Source organism: Ovis canadensis, chromosome 12 (assembly GCF_042477335.2).
Source record: "Ovis canadensis isolate MfBH-ARS-UI-01 breed Bighorn chromosome 12, ARS-UI_OviCan_v2, whole genome shotgun sequence".
NCBI lineage: Eukaryota > Metazoa > Chordata > Mammalia > Artiodactyla > Bovidae > Ovis > Ovis canadensis.
In genome coordinates this window covers 62,025,693-62,048,167 of record NC_091256.1, presented here as the reverse complement: position 1 = coordinate 62,048,167, position 22,475 = coordinate 62,025,693, and the positions used below count along the sequence as shown (strand labels likewise).

The 22,475-nt window shown below is 50.4% G+C and overlaps 1 protein-coding gene across 1 annotated transcript; it reads right to left on the bottom strand.

Moving 5' to 3' along the window:
* Positions 1–9,580: 9,580 nt before the first annotated feature.
* On the bottom strand, positions 9,581–20,217 carry HES4 (hes family bHLH transcription factor 4). Its single transcript, XM_069546037.1, has 6 exons — positions 20,045–20,217; positions 15,807–16,832; positions 15,599–15,694; positions 15,425–15,512; positions 13,194–15,342; positions 9,581–12,622 (listed from the first exon to the last, which is right to left on the bottom strand). The coding sequence occupies exons 2-5, from the start codon at positions 15,912–15,914 to the stop codon at positions 14,966–14,968; spliced, it is 669 nt and encodes a 222-aa protein (XP_069402138.1). The 5' UTR covers positions 15,915–16,832; positions 20,045–20,217; the 3' UTR covers positions 9,581–12,622; positions 13,194–14,965.
* Between the last annotated feature and the right edge of the window lie 2,258 nt (positions 20,218–22,475).

The following is a 22,475-nucleotide window of genomic DNA, read 5'->3' as shown; positions in this document are numbered from 1 at the left end:
ACTGGAAAAGGTCAGTTTTCATTCCAGTCCCAAAGAAAGGCAATAACAAAGAATGTTCAAACTACCACACAAATTGCATTCATTTCACATGCTAGCAAAGTAATGTTCAAAATTCTCCAAACTAGGCTTCAACAGTAGGTGAACTGAGAACTCGCAGACTTTCAGGCTGGATCTAGAAAAGGCAGAGAAACCAGAGATCAAATTGCCAACACCCATTGGATCAAAGAAAAAGCAAGAAAATTCCAGAAAAACATCTACTGTTTCATTGACTACATTAAAGCCTTTGACTGTGTGGATCACAACAAACTGGAAAATTCTTAAAGAGATGGGAATACCAGACCACCTGACCTGCCTCCTGAGAAACCTATATGCAGGTAAAAGAGCAACAGTTAGAACCAGACATGGAACAACAGACTGGTTCCAAATTGGGAAAGTAGTACATCAAAGGTGTATATTGTTACCCTGCTTATTTAACTTAAATGCAGAGTATTTCATGTGAAATGCCAGGCTGGATGAAGCACAAGATGGAATCAAGAATGCTGGGAGAAATATCAATAACTTCAGATATGCAGATGACTCCACCCTTATGGCAGAAAGCAAAGAAGAACCAAAGAACCTCTTGAAGAAGGTGAAAGAAGAAATTGAAAAAACTGGCTTAAAACTCAACATTCAAAAAACAAAGATCATGATATCCATTTCCATCACTTGATGGCAAATAGATGGGGAGACAATGGAAACAGTGAGAGACTTTATTTTCTTGGGCTCCAAAATCACTGCAGATGGTGACTGCAGCCATGAAATTAAAAGATGATTGCTTCTTGGAAGAAAAGCTATGACCAACCTAGACAGCATATGAAAAAGCAGAGACATCACTTTGTGGACAAAGATCCGTCTAGTCAAAGCCATGGTTTTCTAGTAGTCATATATAGATGTGAGAGTTGGACCATAAAGAAGCTGAGTGCCAAAGAATTGATGCTTTTGAACTGTAGTGTTGGAGAAGACTCTTGAGAGTCTCTTGGACTGCAAGGAAATCCAACCAGTCCATCCTAAAGGAAATCAGTCCTGAATATTCATTGGAAGGACTGATGCTAAAGCTGAAGCTCCAATACTTTGGCCACCTGATGGGAAGGGCCGACTCATTGTAAAAGACCCTGATACAGGAAAGATTGAAGGCAGGAGAAGGGGATGACAGAGAATGAGATGGATGGCAGAGAATGAGATGGATGGCATCACCGACTGGATGGACATGAGTTTGAGCAAGCTCCAGGAGATGGTGAAGGACAGGGAGGCCTGACATGCTGTAGTCCATGAAATCGCAAACAGTCAGATATGACTGAGTGACTGAACAACAGTTTTAAATTTTAAAGTTGTCCAAGTTATCAACAATTTCCTTTATGCTTATCACTGTTTCCGTCTTTTTACAGAACTCTTTGCCTGCCCCCCCCAAATCATGAAGATTTCAAGTTTTTAAAGCTCCATCATTTCACCTCTCTCACTGGGAATACAGCCCACGTAATCTCATATCAGTGGGCAGTGGGAACTGATTTCAGTGGGCGGTGGGTGATGGAGGTTCTATCACAATTTTGTTTCCAGATGGGCACCAGTCGTCCCAGCACCACGTCAGGACTCCATGGCCCAGGTGTGTGTGTGTGTGTGCGCGCATGCATGTCTACAGAAGCACAGCAGTAGAGTCCCCCCATGGGATTCACACAATAAGGAGGTTTGGAGAGTTTGGGGCAGGAGTTTTTCAACAGTTGCCTTGACTGCCCTGGGAGAAAGTAACGTTCTGCGGGGAGGCAGAGGTGCCTGGTTCCTGTGGCTGGAATTACCCGAAGTGTTCCCTTCCATTCCCCCTCCTCAATCATGGGCCTCCTTGTGGGAAGGTCTCTGGAGAACTTCTGAAGCAGGGGGCCTTAGGTCTCCCGGGATACCAGTAAGGAGTACGAAGAATGGATCTGTCTGGTACGCGGCCAGCGGTACCGCAAGGCGCCACCAGAGGGCGCGCGGGCTCCACCGGAAGTCGAGCTAGTGTGCGGTTCCGGGCCCTGGTGGGGTGGCAGGTAAGGGAACATTTCGGGGGCGCTAGCTACCGTCTATGGGGGTCGCACAGAGTCGGACACGACTGAAGCGACTTAGCAGCAGCAGCAGCAGACCTAAAGGAAGCAGAAGATATTAAGAACAGGTGGCAAGAATACACAGAAGAACTATTCAAGAAAGATGTTAATGACGCAAATAATCTCGATGGTGTGATACCTAGAACCTGACATCTTGGAGTAGGAAGTCAAGTGGGCCTTAGGAAGCATTGCTACGAAGAAAGCATTGCTACAAAGGAAGCGAGTGGAGGTGATGGAATTCCAGCTGAGCTGTTTGAAATTCAAAACATGATGCTGTTAAAGTGCTGCTCTCAATATGCCAGCAAATTTGGAAAACTCAACAGTGGCCACAGGACTGGAAGAGGTCAGTTTTCATTCCAATCCCAAAGAAGAGCCATAACAAAGAATGTTCAAACTACCACACAATTGCACTCATTTCACATACTAGTAAAGTAATGTTCAAAATTCTCCAAGCTAGGCTTCAACAGTTCGTGAACTGAGAACTCCCAGATGTTCAAGCTGGATCTAGAAAAAGCAGAGAAACCACAGATCAAGTTGCCAACATCCATTGGATCAAAGGAAAAGCAAGAGAGTGCCAGAGAAATATCTTCTGCTTCATTGACTACATTAAAGCCTTTGACTGTGTGGATCACAACAAACTGGAAAATTCTTAGAGATGGGAATACCAGACCACCTGACCTGCCTCCTGAGAAACCTATATGCAGGTAAAAGAGCAACAGTTAGAACCAGACAGGGAACAACAGACTGGTTCCAAATTGGGAAAGTAGTACGTCAAAGGTGTATATTGTTACCCTGCTTATTTAACTTAAATGCAGAGTACATCATGTGAAATGCCAGGCTGGATGAAGCACAAGCTGGAATCAAAATTGCTGGTAGAAATATCAATAATCTCAGATATGCAGATGACTCCACCCTTATGGCAGAAAGCAAAGAAGAACCAAAGAACCTCTTGAAGAAGGTGAAAGAAGAAATTGAAAAAACTGGCTTAAAACTCAACATTCAAAAAACAAAGATCATGATATCCATTTCCATCACTTGATGGCAAATAGATGGGGAGACAATGGAAACAGTGAGAGACTTTATTTTCTTGGGCTCCAAAATCACTGCAGGTGGTGACTGCAGCCATGAAATTAAAAGATGATTGCTTCTTGGAAGAAAAGCTATGACCAACCTAGACAGCATATGAAAAAGCAGAGACATCACTTTGTGGACAAAGATCCGTCTAGTCAAAGCCATGGTTTTCTAGTAGTCATATATGGATGTGAGAGTTGGACCATAAAGAAGCTGAGTGCCAAAGAATTGATGCTTTTGAACTGTGGTGTTGGAGAAGACTCTTGAGAGTCTCTTGGACTGCAAGGAGATCCAACCAGTCCATCCTAAAGGAAATCAGTCCTGAATATTCATTGGAAGGACTGATGCTAAAGCTGAAGCTCCAATACTTTGGCCACCTGATGGGAAGGGCCAGCTCATTGGAAAAGACCCTGATGCTAGGAAAGATTGAAGGAGGAGAAGGGGACGACAGAGGATGAGATGTTTGGATAGCATCACTAACTTAATGGACATGAGTTTGATAAGCTCCAGTAGTTGGTGATGGACAGGGAAGCTTGGAGTGCTGCAGTGCAAAGAGTCGGAGACGACTGAGCGACTGAACTGAACTGAAAGTCAAAGAAACAGATCCAATATGGAGTCTAAATTTGCTCTTCCCTGTAGCAGTTGAAACTCGTGGGCTTGGTTACCTGGAGGCATGTGGAATCTTCCTGTATTAGGGATTGAACCCATGTCCCCCGCATTGACAGGCAGATTGTTAACCACTGCACCACCAGAGAAGTCCCTGGTCTTTTTATAATTAGTGTTCCATTGTTGGACATGCCAAGATTTGTTTATCCTTTCACATGTTGATGGACATTTGGGGCTATTATATATAAAGCTGCTAGAATATTTGTGTTTAAGTCTTTGTGTGAACTTACAAAAAGAATATATAAAGAACTCTTGGGCTTCCATGGTGGCTCAGCAGTAAAGAATCTGCCTGTAATGTAGGAGTCCCAGGTTTGATTCCTGGGTTGGGAAGATCTCCTGGAGAAGAATACCCACTCCAGTATTCTTGCCTGGGAAATCCCATGGACAGAGGGGTAGCAAAGAGTTGGAAATGATTTAGCAACTAAACAACAACAAAGAACTCTTAAGACTCACCAATAAAACAAATAGTACCTGGTGGTCCAGTGGTGAAGAATCCACCTGCCAATGCAGGGGACACAAGCTTGAGCCCTGGTCTAGGAAGATTCCATATGCCACGTGGCAACAAATCCCATACACCACAACTACTGGAGCCCACACCTGCGCTACCTGGGGTTGCTTGGCACGGTTTGTTGTCCCTGCTTGGCAGGACACTGCCGGCAAAAATGCCCCATTTGGCCACAAGAGAAACATTTTTTATTTGTAGAATCGTTTCCATTACAATTAATCTTTTTTTTTTTTTTTAGCCTGGGTGAGGCCCCCCTGAGGGGGTTTTCTCCAAGGAGCAGGCTCTGTATATTGTGCATGTGTCTGCTTTAAAAGCGCCTTTGTTTAAAAAAAAAAAAAACACTCTTTATCTTTCTCAGCCTTAGGCAATGCTCTGGGAGGCCTTGAGGGCAAAGTGGGGAACTCCTGAGCCCTGGGAGGCGCAAGCGGAGGTGGCGGTTTTCGCCTTAAATCAGAAAGTGGTGGATAAATTTTTAAAGGTTTGCGTAGAGGGGGAGGAGGCTCGCCAGGGCGCCCAGCTACAGCGTCCTGTAAGCCCTCTCCTTCCTCAGGATGTAGAGCACAGTCTCCCTCCTTTTCTTCGTCAATGGCAGAAAACATGATCTGCGCAGAAGGTGGAGATCCACCATCCACCGCTGTAGCCTCCCCCATAGGCTATCTAACAGCCTCATGACGGGGGTCCAGGACATTTCTAATCATATTCCACAGAGCAAAGGCATCTACAGGAACCTTTTCTAGCCCATAGGTGAGATAAGGTAAGATGAAGTTGCTCAGTCGTGTCCGACTCTTTGCGACCCCATGGACTGTAACCTACTAGGCTTCTCCGTCCATGGGATTCTCCAAGCAAGAATACTGGAGTGGATTGGCATTTCCTTCTCCAGGGGATCTTCCTGACCCAGGGATCGAACCCGGGTCTCCCGCATTGGAGGCAGACGCTTTAACCTCTGAGCCACCAGGGAAGCCCTTTCTGGCCCATGCAAAGTATAAAACAAACATAGAAATTTAGACAGTCTTCCTGTGCTTACTTTAACGCCTCTATGGGCTAACATATGAAGTAATATTTCAATTGGAGAAGGAGGTGGCGGCCCACTCCAGTGTTCTTGCCTGGAGAATCCCAGGGACGGGGGAGCCTGGTGGGCTGCCGTCTATGGGGTTGCACAGAGTCGGATACGACTGAAGTGACTTAGCAGTAGCAGCAATATTTCAATAAACATTTGTCTATCCTTAGATGCAGAGAAACCCATTCTTCTAGAGAATATTCTTATTGCTTCTGTACCCTCCTTACCCTGCCTAAACTGCAGAGGGGTGCTGGCCACCCATAGGTGCAGTCCTAACCGTCCCGCGTTACAATCTCAGATTACTTACTCTTCAGGGTGCCCTGTTCTGGGCGCCACTTGCTGGAGTCCAACTCCAGCAGCCAGGGATTCAACCTGAAAAGATGGATGGTGTCGGCGAGTGAGACAGCCTCTCAATTTTCTGTTGGACTGCCTGTTTATTCCAAGTTTAAGATTCTCTTTTATACTTTTACAAAAACGTTAGGCCAGAGGTTTGACATTTTCAGCTCCCCCTCTCCCAGATTTATTATCTCCATAAATCATTATTGCTCTTCAAACAGAGTTCCTGCTTCAGGGATTCTCTCGGAATCAGCCTTATCATCTATTATCTACCTCTTCTAATGTGTCCTATAGTTAACATTGTAACTCATGCTGCATTCCTCAGTTTACTACTTATCTTCCTAAATCCTGTTTGCCCCTAACATCCTGAGCTATCTCTTAAAAAGGCTTGTAGCTATAGTGTCTCTAAAAATTCCTAACTTTTATAAGCTATAGTAAAATATGCTAACTACAACATTCTTTAAATCTTTAACTTCTAACTATTTTAATTATTTCTAAGCCCTAAATTCAGTAAACTCCCTTGACATAAACATTCTCCTCACAAATAGGCTTCAGATATCAATCCCTCCCATGGCCTCAAGCTACGGCCTATGTGCTCATCCTGGAACACTCTTTTGTAAAAGTCCTTGAACAAATGTCAGCGATTAGCTTTATGAATTATTTTCTGAGCAATGCTGCAGAAGGCTTTGTGCCTTCCTATTCTCCTCTCAAGAACAATAAGCACCTTAATATTCCTTTTCAGTCAACTCAGCCGAAGAGAGGAAAAGACAAGTCAGAATTACAAGGCCTAACTCCTTCATCCCGGGATCCGTGCCTGTGGAATGAGGAGAGGGGGTCTGGGGCGGTGCCTCCATTTTGTCAGTAATGCCTAACGTGGCTCCCAACAATTTAGGTCTTTTAAAATCTTTTCTAAATGAATTTAGAATTTCTAAACAATTAATTTCTGTCAACAATGTTGTATATAGTTTTCAAAATACGTTTTGTTCTTCTTTTATTAAATTTATTCATAACATTTCTATTCTTTTTGATGTTATTATAAATTGAATAGATTTTCTTATTTCATTTTCAGATTGTTAACAATGCATGGAAATATAATTGATTTTAAAATATTGATCTTGTACCCAGGAAACTTGCTTAACTCATTTATTAATTTTAAAGGTTTTTCTTAGTGCATTCCATGGAATTTTCTACATATAAGATCATATCATTTGAAAATAAAGAGTTCTATTTCTGTTCTTCAATATAGATGCATTTTATTTCATTTTCTTGCCTAATTGGCCTGGCTAGAACTTCCCACACCTTTTGGAATTTTTTGTCTGTTTCATTTTTGTTTTGGCAGTTCTCTAACTTTACTGGACAATCAGCAGTTAGTGCTTATACACATCAACTATCTGTAGATTTTTTAAAGTGGTGGCATGTACATAGATAACCAATGTATAGAGCTTGTTTGGTGAATCTTCATCTTCACTACGCTTGAAGTCACTTAGTCGTGTCCGACTCTTTGCAACCCCATGGACGGAGGAGCCTGATAGGCTACAGTCCATGGGATTTTCCAGGCAAGAGTGCTGGAGTGGATTGCCATTTCCTTCCCCAGGGCATCCTCCAGACCCAGGAATCGAACCCCGGTCTCCCGCATTGCAGGCAGACGCTATATGCTTACATCTTTGAACAGAACTGGTGAGAGCAGAAATCAGTTTTATTGCTGGGTTTCAGCTATTTGATTATGATGTTTTAAAATGTAGTTATCTTCCAACTTCTTGTGCTTGGATCTGTGGGCTTATCATTTATGTCAAGATTGTAAAGCTTCCTGTCATTATTTCTTCAAATGTTTCTCACCTCCCCCTACCCCAGAAGCCAATGACACGTATGTCAGGCCCTTGATGTTGACCACAGCTCACTAATGCTCTTTTCTCCACTCCTAGTTTAAAACTGTTTTATTTTCAATAGCTTTTATTGTAATATTTGCAGTTTACTAATAGTTTCCTATTCTGTGTTTAATCTCTAATTTGCATTACTTCCACCCAATGTGTTCCTTACGTAAGACATCATAATTTTCTTTTATTTATTTGGCTATGCTGAGTCAGTTGCAGCATGCTGAATCTTCCACTACAGCATGTGAACTCTTAGTTACAGCATTTGGGATCCAGTTCCCTGACCAGGGATCAAACCCAGAACCCCTGCATTGGGAGTGTGGAGTCTTAGCCACTGGACCACCAAGGAACTCCCCCCCATCATAATTTTCTAAAAGTTCATTTGGGGTTTTTTATACCTTCAATGTCTCCAACACATTCAGTCTTTCCTCTAGCTTCTCAAACATGTGAACTACAGCTCTAACTACTGTTTCAGTGTCCTTGTTTATCATCTGTGACATTTCTAGGGTGCTTTAACTTGATTGAACTTTCTCCTTATCATGGGTCAGATTTTCCTGATTCCCTGTGTGCCCAGTAATTTTTTATTACTCAACACCAGATATTAATTTCAATGTGTTGGGTTCTAGATATTAATTTTTTTTCTGCTATGAATAATCTTGAGCTGTTCTGTGTGCAGCGTTACTTGGAAACAGCTTGAGCCTTTCAGACCTTGTTTGTAAACTTCGCTGGGCAGGCCTGGGACAGTGCTTCACCTGTGCTGAGTGTTCCTCACTGCTGGACAAGGCCCTGTTGGTCACTGGGCCACCCGCCCTGCAGTTGCAGGGTTTCTGTTCTGGCTGGTGAAGACTGGAACTCTGTGAACCCAGGGGTTGCTGTCTAACCCTCTGGGGGTCCTTTCCCTGGCCTGGAAGAGTTTCCTCACAAGAGTGTTCTCATCAGGTCTGAGGGTCCCCTGCAGCTCTCTGGAGTTCTGTCCTGGCACCTCTCTTCTTTCTGACCCCTGTGCTATGAACTCCAGCTGCATCTGTCCCTTAGGACTATCAGCTCCATCTCCTCGACTCAGGGAGTCTGCCTGGTTTCGGGCCCTGCACCGGCGCCTGAAAATTGTCTCCAGGTCGTCAGCTGGGGCCGTGTAGGGCCCACTCCACTTCTTTTCCACTTCCCAAGGACCAGTCTTTCATTTTCAATCTATGTTTTGGGAATTTCATGGTTGTTCAGTGGTTAGGACGAGGGCTTTCACTGCTGTGGGCCCGGGCGATGCAGTGTGCATCGGCGTCACACAGGAACCAGAGCTCCTCAAACAGGCACCTGCTCCGCAGAAAAGATCAATTTGTTTTCTTCAGATGTCAGCAATGAAACTTCTTAAAGAAGAGTTCTTCTCCAGCTCTGTAGGGGGTCGTGGTGACTTGCTGCTCCTGTGTGAGTGCTTACCTGGACAACGTATCCTTGGTGCCCATTATGTAAAATATCAGTATGTCATTTTGATGTAAGATGCTTTGTCTCAAAAATGTCTATGAGGGGAGTTCCCTGGTGGCCTAATGGTTAGTATGCTGGGTTTTTCACTGCGGCCCAGGTTCAAATTCTGATCAGGGAATTAATATTCCACGAGCTGTGCAGCGTGGCCAAAAAAAAGTGTAAGACTATATCTTTGATGTCATTGGAAAAGACCCCAATGCTGGGAAAGACTGAGGGCAGGAGAAAGGGGCAACAGAGGATGAGATGGTTGGGTGGCATCATCGACTCAACGGGCATGAGTTTGGAGCAATGGTAAAGGACAGGGAAGCCTGTCATGCTATAGTCCATGGGGTCGCCAAGACTCAGACACGACTGAGCAACTGAACGACAACGAAGGTGAAACAGTCCTCAGAACTCTCTGAGAATCTGCTTCTCAGGCTATAATCCTCAGTTTGGCTCAAATAAAATTCCCTTTTTTCCTTTTTGATAGTTAAATGACATTTCATTGACACATTACAGGCTTTATTTCATTCACTCCACACAATACTCCCCAGCTCCAGGCTGGGGCAGCTCCAACTTTCCCCAGGACCCTGGGGTTCAGGCTGGAACTCCTCCCAACCCAGGAAGACGTCGATCGCTAGGTTTGCACAGGAGTCAAATCTGTGTGGCAGGGAAGGACCTGGGCACAAGAAGCACCAACCCAAATACTCAGAACTCCTATTCCTGTCCTGGGAGGGACAGTCAGAAGCCCATTCCTGCCTCCTGTCTATGTAATAACATCAAGTCCAGGGGTCCTGGTCAGCCGGGCTGCCCTAACAGCACAAATCAACAATAGGAACGCAAAGGCAAATGCCAGCACGGGTGTGCGCTCCATGAGGACCTCTTCCCAGCGAAAGCTTGCCTTCTGGCCGTGTTCTCACAGGGCAGAGTGAGCGTGAGCTCTCCCTTCTCTTCCCTTTCGAAAAGGAAGGGCACTCACTAATCCCATCCGTGACTGAATTCCCTTCCAGAGGCCCCACTTCCTAAAGCCACCACCTTGGTGGGTAGTATTCAACATATAAATTAGCAGGGCAACGGGCAGTTTGCAGACAAATATTCAGTCCATAGTACCTGGGCTCTGCTCTGGAAAAATCTGACCAAAGAGTTTGGGCTCCAAGTGGACAGACTGATCAGCTCAGTCCTGGGACGTTACCCTCACCTCTTAATTCAACAAAAGAAACTTCGGGGGACACAGAGAGAAGAAAATCCCATGTACACAGAGCCAGATGATGCCTTCTCCCACCTGGGGTTTGGTCCAGAACCAGCCTCCTGATCCAGGTAGAGGAAGAAACTCGGCCAGGTCTTCCCTAATACGTTATTGATCCTGGGCTGGCAGGAAAAGTCCAAGCCTAGGGCCCCAGAGGCCTGTGCTTTGAAAGGCTATGTGAAGGGAGGGTCAGGAGCTGAGGAACCCTGGCTGGAGCCCAGCCCCTGGACATCATGTATGGCCCAGGTCATGGTCAGCTCATATGTCAGGGGATGGACATGGCGGCTAGGAGAGGACCGTGGTGCCTCCCCACACCTGGAGCTGCTGAGCCCTATCCCACGTGCTAGACAGAGTAAGGGGTGCTGGGGGATCCTAGCGAAGGGAAGTCCTCCGCTTCACCAGCCTCTGGATCACTTGTGGGTAAAGACGGGAAGGCAGGAATTGGCCCCCACGTCCCCACACAGACATGCAGACTTTTTGTTTGAAGCAGGAACCCAGGAGGTGAACCCAAAGTCACCAGGTGGGTGGGTGTCAGGGTCAGGCAAGACACCAAGAAGAGACCTCTGAAGCAACAGCAGCCAGTTGCCTCTTGGTCACCACGGACACCAGGCTGCAAAAAGGGTTGATGTGCCCACTGGGGACAAGCCAGTGAGGCCCTGGGGGCAGGTTGCAGGGTTTGTGCTGGGAATGGCAGGGCAGATGGGAACAGGCCTCTCTGGGCAGGGCGGTCAGCTCTCTGGTTCCCAGCATGGAGCATCGCCCACACCTGTTTTTGTTTGAAATCTGGGGCCCCGGAACCCTCAACACCATGTTCTGATACAGTGTGCCCCCTTAGTTACTGAAACAGAAATGGCCCTCAGCCCTGACCACAAGCCACAGGGAAGGGGCCTGGGCTGTGGCTGGTCAGCTCAGGATGGGAATGGAAGGGGACAGGGGGCTGGCTTGTCCCTACACGCCCAGCTGGAACTCACAGGGGAACTGCTTCCCAATGGACATGAGTCCAGTCTGCTCTGCTCATCACCACCACTGCAAGGGCTGTTTCTGGGCCTCGCTCCACCCAACCTCTTCCACAACCCCATTATCAAGTGGGCACGTGATGCTGGCGGCCCTGGGTGACTGTGGGCACATTAGTTGTATATTGCTATTGTTACTTACAATTACTTTAATTTTACATAAAACATTATTGTTAATTATAGCTGTACAACAAATTAACCTACAATTTACCAGTTTAAAACAACAAACACATTATCTCACACAATTTCTGAGGGGTAGGAGTCCTGGAACTGCTCAGCTTGGTGGTCCTGGCTCTCAGTCTCTTCGGATTGCTGCTGAGATGTCGGCAGCAGTGGGGGTCCCATCTGAAGGCTGGAAACCAGCTTATAAACCCCACACTCTGTTGGCCTCTCCATAGCAAAGGACAGCCGGCCTCCTCCAAGTGGAGGATGTTAGAGACAGAGAGAGACAGGCCAGGATGCCCCTGCGACCTCATCTTCTACAGGACCTTACTGCTGATGCAGGTCAACCTCAGTACATTCAGAGGTAGAGTACCAGGTCGGGGCTCTTGGCGGGGAGCGGGGTGGGGGGGTGGGTGGGGTGGGGGGTTTGCCTCCTGGGAGGCTGTCAACCCCAGGGCCTCTTTCCTTGCCCAGTGGTGCCTCCCAGGATAGGTATGGCCCTTAGAGCTTCAGGGGGCAGAGAGCGGCCAGGCACAGCTCCAGAATACCTCTGGGCTCAGCTTCTTTCTTGGGGGAAAGGGGAGCAGGTCCTGGAGCCTAGAGGCGGCTGTTGGGGCCTGGAAATAATCAGGCGATCACAGGAGCTCTGGTCGGGAAACTAAGGGCTCTCCTTTCAAAAGTTAAGGCTCCCAGGAGCCCCAGGTCCTACCCCACTTCAAATTCCCAAGTGTCTGGAGTTTTATGGGCCTGGAGAGGCTGACTGCTGTCACCGTTAGGACCAACTCTTTCTCCAGACTTCAAACACCTATGATTTGCTGTCTTTGTTGGTCCTCAAGCCCTGACCTCACTGGCAAGAAAGAGGGACCCAGAGTCACAGGGTTCCACAGGGCCAAGACACCCACAGAGGCAGGCAGAGCGCCTGACTGCACACAGGAATTCAGCAAACATTCATTGACCCTTGGTCCCCGCCAGGAACTGGGCTGGACGGAGACTACAGAGGAACGCAGCTCCACCTGCCAGTGGAGGGGAAAAGGGGCCACACCCTCCCCCAAGAAGGAGGAAGTTCCCCACCCACTCCGCACGCTTGTCCAGAGAAGGTGCTTCCTCTATTATTCATCAAGAAAGTCTGCAAGACAAAAGCCAAAACACATACTTGGGGGGCGGCGGGGGGGGGGGGGGCGGCGGGGGGGGGGCGGCAGGGGGGGGGCGCGGTGCAGAGGAATTCCCCAGAGCCCCTCTGAGGCAGGGGAGGGACAGGCAATGGGTGGAAGAGCAGGGAGGGTGGGAGGAAGAAGAGTCCACCCCAGCTCTCCACACCAGGCAGGGGTCCAGGCTGTGTGTGGAAACCGCCATGGCTCCACCCCTAGCAGACGCCATGATACTGCCCTCAGCTGCCCAGGGGCAGCCTGGGGAGGGGGCCCAGCCTCAGCTGTGGTTTCTCAGACTCCCTAATCTAATCAAGGGTGACACTCCTTTCACACAAGCTAATTAATGAGGTCTGTATGGCCTGAGCGTCTTTCTGTTCCAAGCAGGTGCTGGGGATAGGAGTGAGTGACACAGACAGGGCCCTGGCCTCCAGAGCCCTCAGGGCCTGGGGTGGCCACCTCAGGTGGGAAAGTGGGGAGAGGGGCAGGGAGGGGGCTGAGTAGGGAAGGGACAAAGGGGGCAGGGAAGGGACAGAGACAAGAGGAACTTGCCTGTCTGAGCAACAGTGTGGTTCTCTCAGAGCCGGAGAGGTCCCTGGAGGGCTGACAGGGGCCTCAGCACAAACACCTCTTTGGCAACAGCGTCTTGAGGACAGATGACCAGGAATAGGAAGTAAGGAAGTAAAGGGAAGCACAGCCCAGGAACAGGGGGATCTGGTTTGACACTGTGATTGCCCTCTCCCTGAGGAGTGATGACCCAAGCTCCAGGTGACCTTCCTGGGCAGCCCTCCTCCCTCTGGCCACCAGGTGGGGAGCTCCCTTTTATTCCTTCAGGCCACATGGAACCCAGGTCTGAGGAGGCCTTGTCCACCCCTCTACCCTCCCAACCACCTGGCTTCATATCCCAACATCCCTTGCCTTCCCCTCCTGCACTGAGCCTCCACCCCAAACAGCTCCCGTTCCCCAAACAAGCTGAACTTCTGGCTCTTGAAATGGACCCTCTGCAACTCTTCTGCTGGGAGGGCCTCCGAGGCTGGTCAGCAGTAACTCCCCCATAGTCCTGCTGGTGACCCAGTGCAGCTCCTGGCCCACATGGCTGCCATTGCCTCAAACCACTGGCCCAGACACCCAGGGAGATGGGCTAGGCAGTCAGAGAGCAGGAGGGAACTGGCTTGGCGGGACTTGGAGGGCCCTGCTTGGTGTGCACAGCTGAGTCCTGGAGGGCAGATGAACCTTGCTCAGGAACTGTTGGGGCCATTGGAGGAAGAGATAAGCCTCTAGCAGTGACTCACCCTCCTCTTCCCTGATGCTCCCTAGCCCGGCAGGTGGCTGGCAACCCTCTGATGAAATTGGCTGTGGATGGGAAACCCATCTTGCCTTGACCTCAGAGGGCTCAGGATGAGACACTGCAGTGTCAGCCACATGACTCAACCACCTCCTCACTGCCCCTGGAGCACAGCCCCCAGCAGCAGCCTGAGACTTGGGACCACAGGACAGTGGCTCCCTGCCAATGCCCCACGCCGGCTAGGATCACTGTATTGTGGGGTCAGCACACAGCCAGTGTCAAGACAGGAGCATAGGCCTGCCAATGAACCCCCAATTCCTTCCTACTGTCGGGGGACTCCCCTCTCAGGGGAGGACTGGACTCTGGCGGGAGGTGAGCTCCAGTACAAAGGGCCCTTTGTCAGGCCGGTCAGAGGCCCTGCCTCTAGGACTCAGATGCCCTCTCCTGCTGCTCCCCATCTGCTAGGCAGACACTGGCTTGGGGCAGGCTTGACCCACAGGTGCGCAAAAGTATTTCTGTGCTCCCCCGAGAAAAGGCAGGCCGTGCACCAGGTCAGAACCCAAGCTTCAGCCCAGCTCAGCCGCAGAGACAACAGCGTGCACACGTCTCTGCCTTCTAGGGGCCTCAAGAGAGGTTGCTGGAAGAGAACTGTGCCCCAGGATGATGCACGACCTCTTCTCAGCACTGAGAGACGCTCTGGGAAAGTGGTAACTGTTCCAGTCCTGCCTGAGCCCCCCAGGACATCTCACACACACCCTCCTCCCTCGAGGCGGTCCGCTTCAGCGCAGAGGGACACAGCCAAACTCAAGGCCGGGCGAACCCCCTCGCGGCGCACCGGCCGGCCCAGGTGGGAAATGAATAAATCCCCACGGCCCGGCCCGGCCCGCCCCACCCGTACATGAGAAGACATCAACCGACTCTGCCGCTGGGCCTCGGCCAAACTGGACCCTTCACAAAGAAGACAAAACAAAATTCCCCACCCGGTCTCCGGAAATAACCATTTTCTGGCACAGTCTCAGTCGGTTCTAGGGCCGCGGCCTCACCGCAGCCACGGCCTCCAGGGCGCGCTCTGGCCCTGGGCCCCGGCCCTGGGGGCGGCGAGGACCAACCTCGGCAGGAAGATGGGTGCCAAGGCCGCCCCGGGGCGCGGCAAGGGGCAAGGGCCGTCAAACGCTGGCGGCGGCGGGCGGCCCGCGTAGATCTCGGGCTCCTGGGCTTCGGTGGCTGGGGCCAGTGGAAGCGGGCGGCGCGCGGGCCCCAGCCGGGCCAGGCAGGCTGCCAGATGGCCGAGCAGACGAGACCGCACGTCCGCAGGGACGCCCTCGCAGCCAGCCAGGAAGCGATTCACTTCGGCCAGACACTCATGGAAGCCGGCGCGATACTTGCCCAGGATGGCGGGGTCCGAGCGGAGGGCAGCTGTGGGGGTGGCAGGGACAGGCGGTCGGCGCCCGCGGCCGCAGCCCCGGCCCCTGAGCCCTCGCCGCCGCCCTCGCCTCACCTGTCACCTGCACGCGCCGCAGGCTCTGCAGGTGCCTCACGGTCAGCTCCAGGATGTCCGCCTTCTCCAGCTTCGAGCGGCGGGAGCTCTGAGGGCGGGGCCGGTGAGGGCGGCGGGCCGCCCAGGAAGGCAGGGATTCCAGGCTCCCCGATCTCGCCCCCACCCCCAACTCACCTCTTTCCTGAGGGCATCCAGGAGGAGGCTCTGCAGCTGAGCCAGACTCTCGTTGATGCGCGCTCGGCGCCGCTTCTCCATGACGGGCTTGGAGGACTGCGGAGCCGGCAGCCACTGAGTTCTGCAGGCGTCAGCTCCCCTCTCCCTTTTGCGCTCCCCCCACCCCCGCCCCACGCTCCTGCCAACCCACGCCCGGCCAGGTTCCCACCTTCCGGTGCTCGGTCACGCTCCGGGGCTGGTCTGGAGTCCGGCTGGCGCCGGCCGGCGCTCCCGCCCGCGGCGAGGCCCTCGGCTTCCCCGGGGTGTCCGCAGGCATGGTGCGCCCCCTCGCCGCCCCCAGCCGAGGGTAGGCTGGGTGCGCGGTTTCCCAGGCCCTTCTCCCGCGGGTCCCAGGCTCAGCTACCAAGCGCGTGTCTGCAGCAGCCCGGCTATTTAAGGCAGCGCGGCTGCGGGGCGTGGGAATCCCTCTCCGCGTTCTTTCCCACACTCGCGCCAGCCAATGAGCCGCCGGCGCCGGGCAGCCCGCCCCCGGCCGCTGCCCCCGCCGGCTGTCAGTCACGAGTCAGCTCCCGGCCCACAGACCACGCTGGCGACAAAGGCGAGCCGGGGCACCCCGCCCGCGTCTGCCTCGGACTACGCCGGCTAGGCGGGAAAATCGCCGCGCCCCGGTCCCCCGTTCCGAGCGATGCGCCGGGAGGGGGGCTCTCCGGGAGGGCGGAGGCGCGAGGCTCACCTTCAGGCCGAGCGGGGACCGCGGGAAGTCTGAAAGGAAAATTCGCCAGGGGCACTTATGCCCTCACGAAGAACCGGCGAGCCTCCGCCTTCCGCGAATCCGCCGGGGCCTTGGACCTCCGCGCGGCCTGCGGATCTGACCCTCGCCGCCAGCAGCACCTGCACGATGCCGGGGACACAGTGGACATGGAACACCAGCCGCTGGACAGGAGAGAGGCTGGCTGGCAAGGTCGTGAGGAAGGCAGAGTGGCATCACAGGGCCAATGAAAGAGATGCCGCCGAGCAGATAGTGACGTCATCACAAGCAGGATGATGTCATGGTATGGAATGTAAGGATGTAACTGGTCAGGCTGGTGATGTCTCCAGGTAATCATAGGTGGTGTCTCAGGTTTAAGGTAGATGATGACACAAGCCAGATGTAATGATGTATGGCCACTGGTGATGTCACTCTCTTCTGGGTTACCCAACAGTGATGAGCCAAGCAGCAGCTAAGAAAGTAGAACTCACAAAAAATGAAGGATAATTGTTACATTTCTGTTTGTTATTTCAAAGAAACACGTGGAGGAAAGAGGGCTAAGCTTATTTTCGTGTTTGATGTTTTCACTTTGAATTCCCTTGTGGGGCACAGTCATCTTTTGAGTTCTGGGATGCCAGCCCATGGTGGCCTGGGCAGTCTTGTCTGCATCCCACAAACCTCTCTGGAGGCCCACTGTGGGCCCGACTGCCCTTGGGGCTGGGGAAGCATCTCCTGGACTCTGAACTGATGCGGGAGGAAAAAGCAAATGAGCAAAATAAATAATGACATGGTTTCCAGAGACAGTAAGAAATGTGTAGGTTTTGGGGGGAGCAGAAAGCCTTCTTTCCACTGAGTGGTCTGGATGGTATTTTTGCAGTGAGCTCTGCTGGAGAAGGCAATGGCAACCCACTCCAGTGTTCTTGCCTGGAGAATCCCAGGGACAGGGGAACCTAGTAGGCTGCCATTTATGGAGTTGAACAGAGTCGGATATGACTGAAGCGACTTAGCAGCAGCTAGCTGCAAGTCCAGAGGAGGAAGTGGCATTCCCAGAATGGAAAGGAACCACAGGACCAAGGGAGGAGGAGCAGGGACAGGTGGGAGCGGGGCTCTAGTGGCTTCAGGTCCCCAGACGGGTCTAGGAGAGTCATGCTTGGCTTTTCTGAGCAGCAGAGAGGCCCAACTGGCAGCTTGGAAGGGCCACCTCCCACACTACATTCTACCTAGTGGGTGGCGATGCTGGCTGGCCCCCACCTCAATACCCTTTCCCAGGGGTCCAGTCTGGGGCCCAGTGCAGACGCCTGTGATGCAGGTTTGATCACTGGATGGGGGAAGACACCCCGCCCCCTCCCTGGAGGAGGAAATGGCGACCCACTCCAGTATTCTTGCCTGGGAAATCTTATGGACAGCCTGGGGGGCTACAGCCAAAAGGGTCGCAGAGTCGGACACAACTGAGCAACTGAAGGAAGGACCCTCCTGTACCTGTTTCCTCACCTGTAAAATGGGCTGCCTTTTCATTTAGCCCTGGGCTATAGTCCATGGGGTCACAAAGAGTCAAACATGACTGAGCAACTAACACTTTCACACTTTGACTGAGAAGATGAGATCTGATTTTGAAAGCACCCAGCACATGCAAGCAGGACGGAGTCACCTGGATTCACCTCTGCCACATGCCCCACTATACCCTCTACCCTCTGAGACACCCCCTCCCTACCTGGGGTCTTCAGAAGCCTGTTTCTTGGCCTTTCCAGCCCCAACAAGGAGCCTTCTGTCACCCAGAGCAGAGTGAGTTCCCAGGGGTGTCATCTACATCCTTACGTCCTTCCCACTGGGCTGCACCCCCACTCTCTCTCTGGGCCCTCGTACCTCTGGCTGTCCCCCCCCTGACTTTTACATCTGGATTTGATCTCTGGTAGGACCTGGGACTCCTGGGGACTGTAGGGGCTCCCTTGCTCTGAGTAGGGAGGGAAAGTCCTAGGCTGCAGTGGGGAAACTGTGCTGAGAAATACTGATGTGGAACACTGCATTTTCCAAAGATGGCTACAATACATCCACCCCAAATACTCTACCTGTGTGTCCTTGGTGAGATTTTGTGATGACATTAACCAGCAAAGACAGGGGCAGTGGTGAGCTATAAATTCTGACGCTTGACTTTAAAAATGTTCATTTTGCTGTCCTGGGAAACTCACTCCTGGAAACCACTGGCCCCTCTGTGAGGAAGCCTGAACTGACTTCCTGGAAAGGCCCCATGGAGAAGCCTAGTATAAGTGTTGAGCTAGGAGCCTAGAAATCTCAGCTGCCAGACAGGTGATCCCAACCTGCCACTTCAGAGCCCTCACTCACACTTTCCCAGCTGCCCCTGTGTGCTCTGTTCCACTCTTGATTCACATGACTGGTGTTACCGTGACCCTTTGGGGTCATTCGTTATGAAACAATAGTAATTGGAACAGCTAAGATGGCCCAAGCCCTGGACCCACCCCCCTCCCCAGCACCCCCCTCCCACAACCTTGTTCCTTCCTTTCTCTGGTATTTACAGAGTCGCAGAAGCTTCCAGCACTGGCTGTCCATCTGACAAGGTGACTTTTGCAGCTATCCAAGGCCAACTATCTGTCCTAGATCCAGGCTTGAGTTGGCGAAGTCCCAGTAGGCTGATGGTCCCAGGGGCATCTCTAGGGACCACTGTTGGCCACCAGGCAAGAAAGGTAGTGGGGGAGTCTGTGTGGGAAGATAAGTGTATTTTCCAGTCCAGACCACTGGGCTGCAGCCTTGGGCGGGGGGGGGGGCGGTGTCGGGGTCTTTCTCACATCTGGCTCCCATGACAGCATTCCACAACATTCAGACAGTGTCCCTCAGGGGCCTGCCAGATGCTGTCTGTGCATGGGCCCCTCCCAACTTCTGACGGGGGCGTGGCACCTGCACTTGCACCCTGCCCCTCAGCATTCCACAGGCACATGGGTCCCAGGATATCAGAGATACCATAGAGCATGATCGGCAACCCCATCCTCCTATTCCCTCCTCTCCTGCCAAGGGGCAACAGCCTGTGGACTCAGGCAGCCAGAACCAGAGTTGCCATGTGACCAGGCTAGAGTCATTGCAGGGTCTCTCCTGGAGCATGGGAGTTGGGTGCTGGGATGATAGAGTGGCAGAGACTAGGGCTAGAGGAACCCAGGATTCAGTATAGAGAAGAAGGAAGCAGATGACCAGGACCCTAATCCTAACCCTGAGAGGCATCTTTCATTTTTACGGGCCAGTGGACCAAGACACCTTCCCTTGGCCCTTGATGCTGGGTAGTTGGAGCATCCCCCCAACACCTGATGCATGATAGCACCTCCACCAGGTGGAGGCCCACCTGGTGGACGGCCCACCAGCTCTGGGCATTGTCAACATCTTTCTCCATTCTTGAATGTTGACACCTCTCCACACTGGGGAAACCACGTCCCCCCAGTTCTGTGTGGTGACAGAGCTTCCCACCCTGTCTGCCTCTGCCTGTGATGCCACCTCCCTGTGGGCTTCCAAGGGTGCATCTGTCTCCAGTCTCCTTGGACCACCACTCTCTGGAGAAGTACGCTTCGCTCTCCTTCTGCTGGTCACATCGAGACTACTTTCTTCTTCACCAAAAAAAGCCCCAGCTTTGAACCTCATCTTATTAACAGATCTCACCTTGTGAAGTCCACTGCCACCCTGGGGGCGCCTCTCCATACCTTCTGAAGGTTCACTCCTGATTCTCTGTCACTTTCTCCAGCGGCTCCTGTCACAGTCCTTGTTGACTTCAAAATTCACATGGTTGATCTTCTGGACTTCCTGGCCTCCATGGGGCATCCTGGTATAGAGTTGGCAACTAAGCTTCCAATCCTAGGTGCTGGGTGTTGACTGTAGCCCTCAGATTCCCATCCACCCTGGAGGACACGCCCACCAGGAAGCCCCGCCCACAGGGCTCAGGTCAGAGTCTGCAGTACAAGATCCCTGCTGCTTTTCCAGGGTGACCTGGGGTCCTGCCTCCTCCCTCCACACTCTCAGCCTCTTGTCTCAGGTTCTGCCTCCCTCTTCTCCTTGTGCCTTTCAGTCCTCTGGAACTTGGGGAACAAGTCTTCACCCTAACCTTTCTATCCACACAGCTGGAGCACTCTCTGCCCAGTGGTGGCAGAATCCTCCTCTGAATCTGACTGTTCTCAGTTCTCAGACCAGCATTCTGCCATCATCCTTGACCCTCAGAGTTCACTCCCAGTGCTTTCTGGCAGGTCCTCCAGTGGCTCTATCTCCCTGATGTATACACACACCCACTTCTGACCTATTGCTTTTCCACCAGTGGCTGCAAGCCGCCACCAGCTTCGGCCTGGAATTTTGTAGTTCTTTGCCGTGGCAAGGCAGCCAGTCTTGGAGCCAAGTGCTCAGTGGGGGCAGGTGGACAGGAGAGGAGATTAGAGGGTCAGCAGAGTGGTCAGAAGAACAAGCCTAAGCTCCTCTCTTCTCTCGGAAGATTATGGGAAGCCATGGGAGAGAAGGTTGTGTGATCACTCTGGCTCTTGGCTCCACCACAGATTACGGGGTCAGCATAGAAGCATAGTCACTCGGCTGTATCCACAGCAGCCTCAGTGGACGAGGCGCATAGATATAAGTGAGGTCATGGATGTTCTTGGGAGAGTTTTTTGTTGTTGCTGCTGCTGTTAGATGGTTGAAGGGCTTAAAAATAAAAGCAAGTATATTAAATGATATAGATACTGTTTTAAAGGTTTTAGGAAGTTTAAGTTAGTTTGTAAATGAAACCAAATATTAACCAAAGACCCCTTTATAAGTGGTCATTGTAACTTCATAAATAGGATATTCAGGTTTTTGTCTAGAATATATGTATTTTGTGATCATGTTGTTAGGTGCATACAAATTAAAAATAATTTCATTTTACCATTGAGCTCAACCTTTTATTGTTATGCAACCTTCTGCATCTAATACAACCATAAGGTTCTTTGTTAATCTGTTAGTAAAATTGTTAATATGGTCACATCTGCTTCCTTTTAGTTAACATTCACACAGTAGGTTTCCTTTCATCCTTTTACTTTCAGTTTCCTGTACCTTTATATTTCATATGATTTATGTCTTCTGTAAGCTGTGTAAAATCAGATTATTTTTAATCAAGCTGACAATCCTGGTCCTTTAGTTCCCCTGGATTTCACACCTCTGCTCTTTAGACCTGTGAGGGAATACATTTCTGTTGTTTTAAGCCACCCAGTTTGTGGTGGCTTAAAAGCCTCCAAGATACGGAGACATGCTATCAGGGCTATCATTTTGCCTGCCTAAAGCCTTTGCTTCTAGTTCCTCTTGTCCAAAGCAGGTGACATTCAGTGAAGTAACTAAAAGAAAATGAAGGTTCTATTACTGTATATACCATATTTTTGTTATCTTTTAAAAAATTTTTATTACTTAAAGTTTTTTTGAATTGTTGTTTCATTCCTTTATCTTTGTGCCATATTTAATAATGGTCATCTGGGGACTTTCCTGGTGGTCCAGTGGTTAAGACTTAGTGCTCCCAGTGCAAGAGGCATCAGTTCGAACCCTAATCAGGGAACTAAGATCCTGCTGGCTGCATGCCATGCCCAAAACAACAACAACAACAACAAAACACAAAAAACAGAATCAAAATAATGGTTTTTTGAAGAAGACAGGGATTTTCACATTCTGTAATCTTTGTTTTGTTTGTGGCTTTCTTTTTATAATACTAATATTATTTATGCAAGGAATGAGTCAAGGTAGAAATTTAGAATAATATAAACAGTATTTAAACTGTTTTATGCATGTTAACAACTTTGGTGCCCTATAAGATTATTTTGGGGGAATTAATGAAATGATTAATTCATATGAAAACAATTTGGTTTCCCCCATTCCTTTCATTTATTTAAAATTTATTTAGTTTAAAATTTATTTTTTAAATATTTAATTATTTTTAGGTATTTATTTTTATTTTATTTATTTATTTTGGCTGCAGCTTGTGGGATCTTAGTTTCCCAACCAGGGATGGAACCTGTGCTCCTGAAGTGAACGTATGAAGTCCTAACCACTGGACTGCCAGGGAATTCCCTAAGTATTTATTTTTATTTTTAGCTAACATATGCCTGAGATGTGCTATTTGTAATAGTAAAA

Excerpts from the sequence above, each read along its gene's own strand:
- HES4 (XM_069546037.1), bottom strand. The coding sequence starts at position 15,914 with ATGCCTGCGGACACCCCGGGGAAGCCGAGGGCCTCGCCGCGGGCGGGA. Across the intron at positions 15,695-15,806 it reads GCGTGACCGAGCACCGGAAG|TCCTCCAAGCCCGTCATGGA; the intron begins GTGGGAACCTGG and ends CCGGCTCCGCAG. Across the intron at positions 15,513-15,598 it reads TGGATGCCCTCAGGAAAGAG|AGCTCCCGCCGCTCGAAGCT; the intron begins GTGAGTTGGGGG and ends CCCCGCCCTCAG.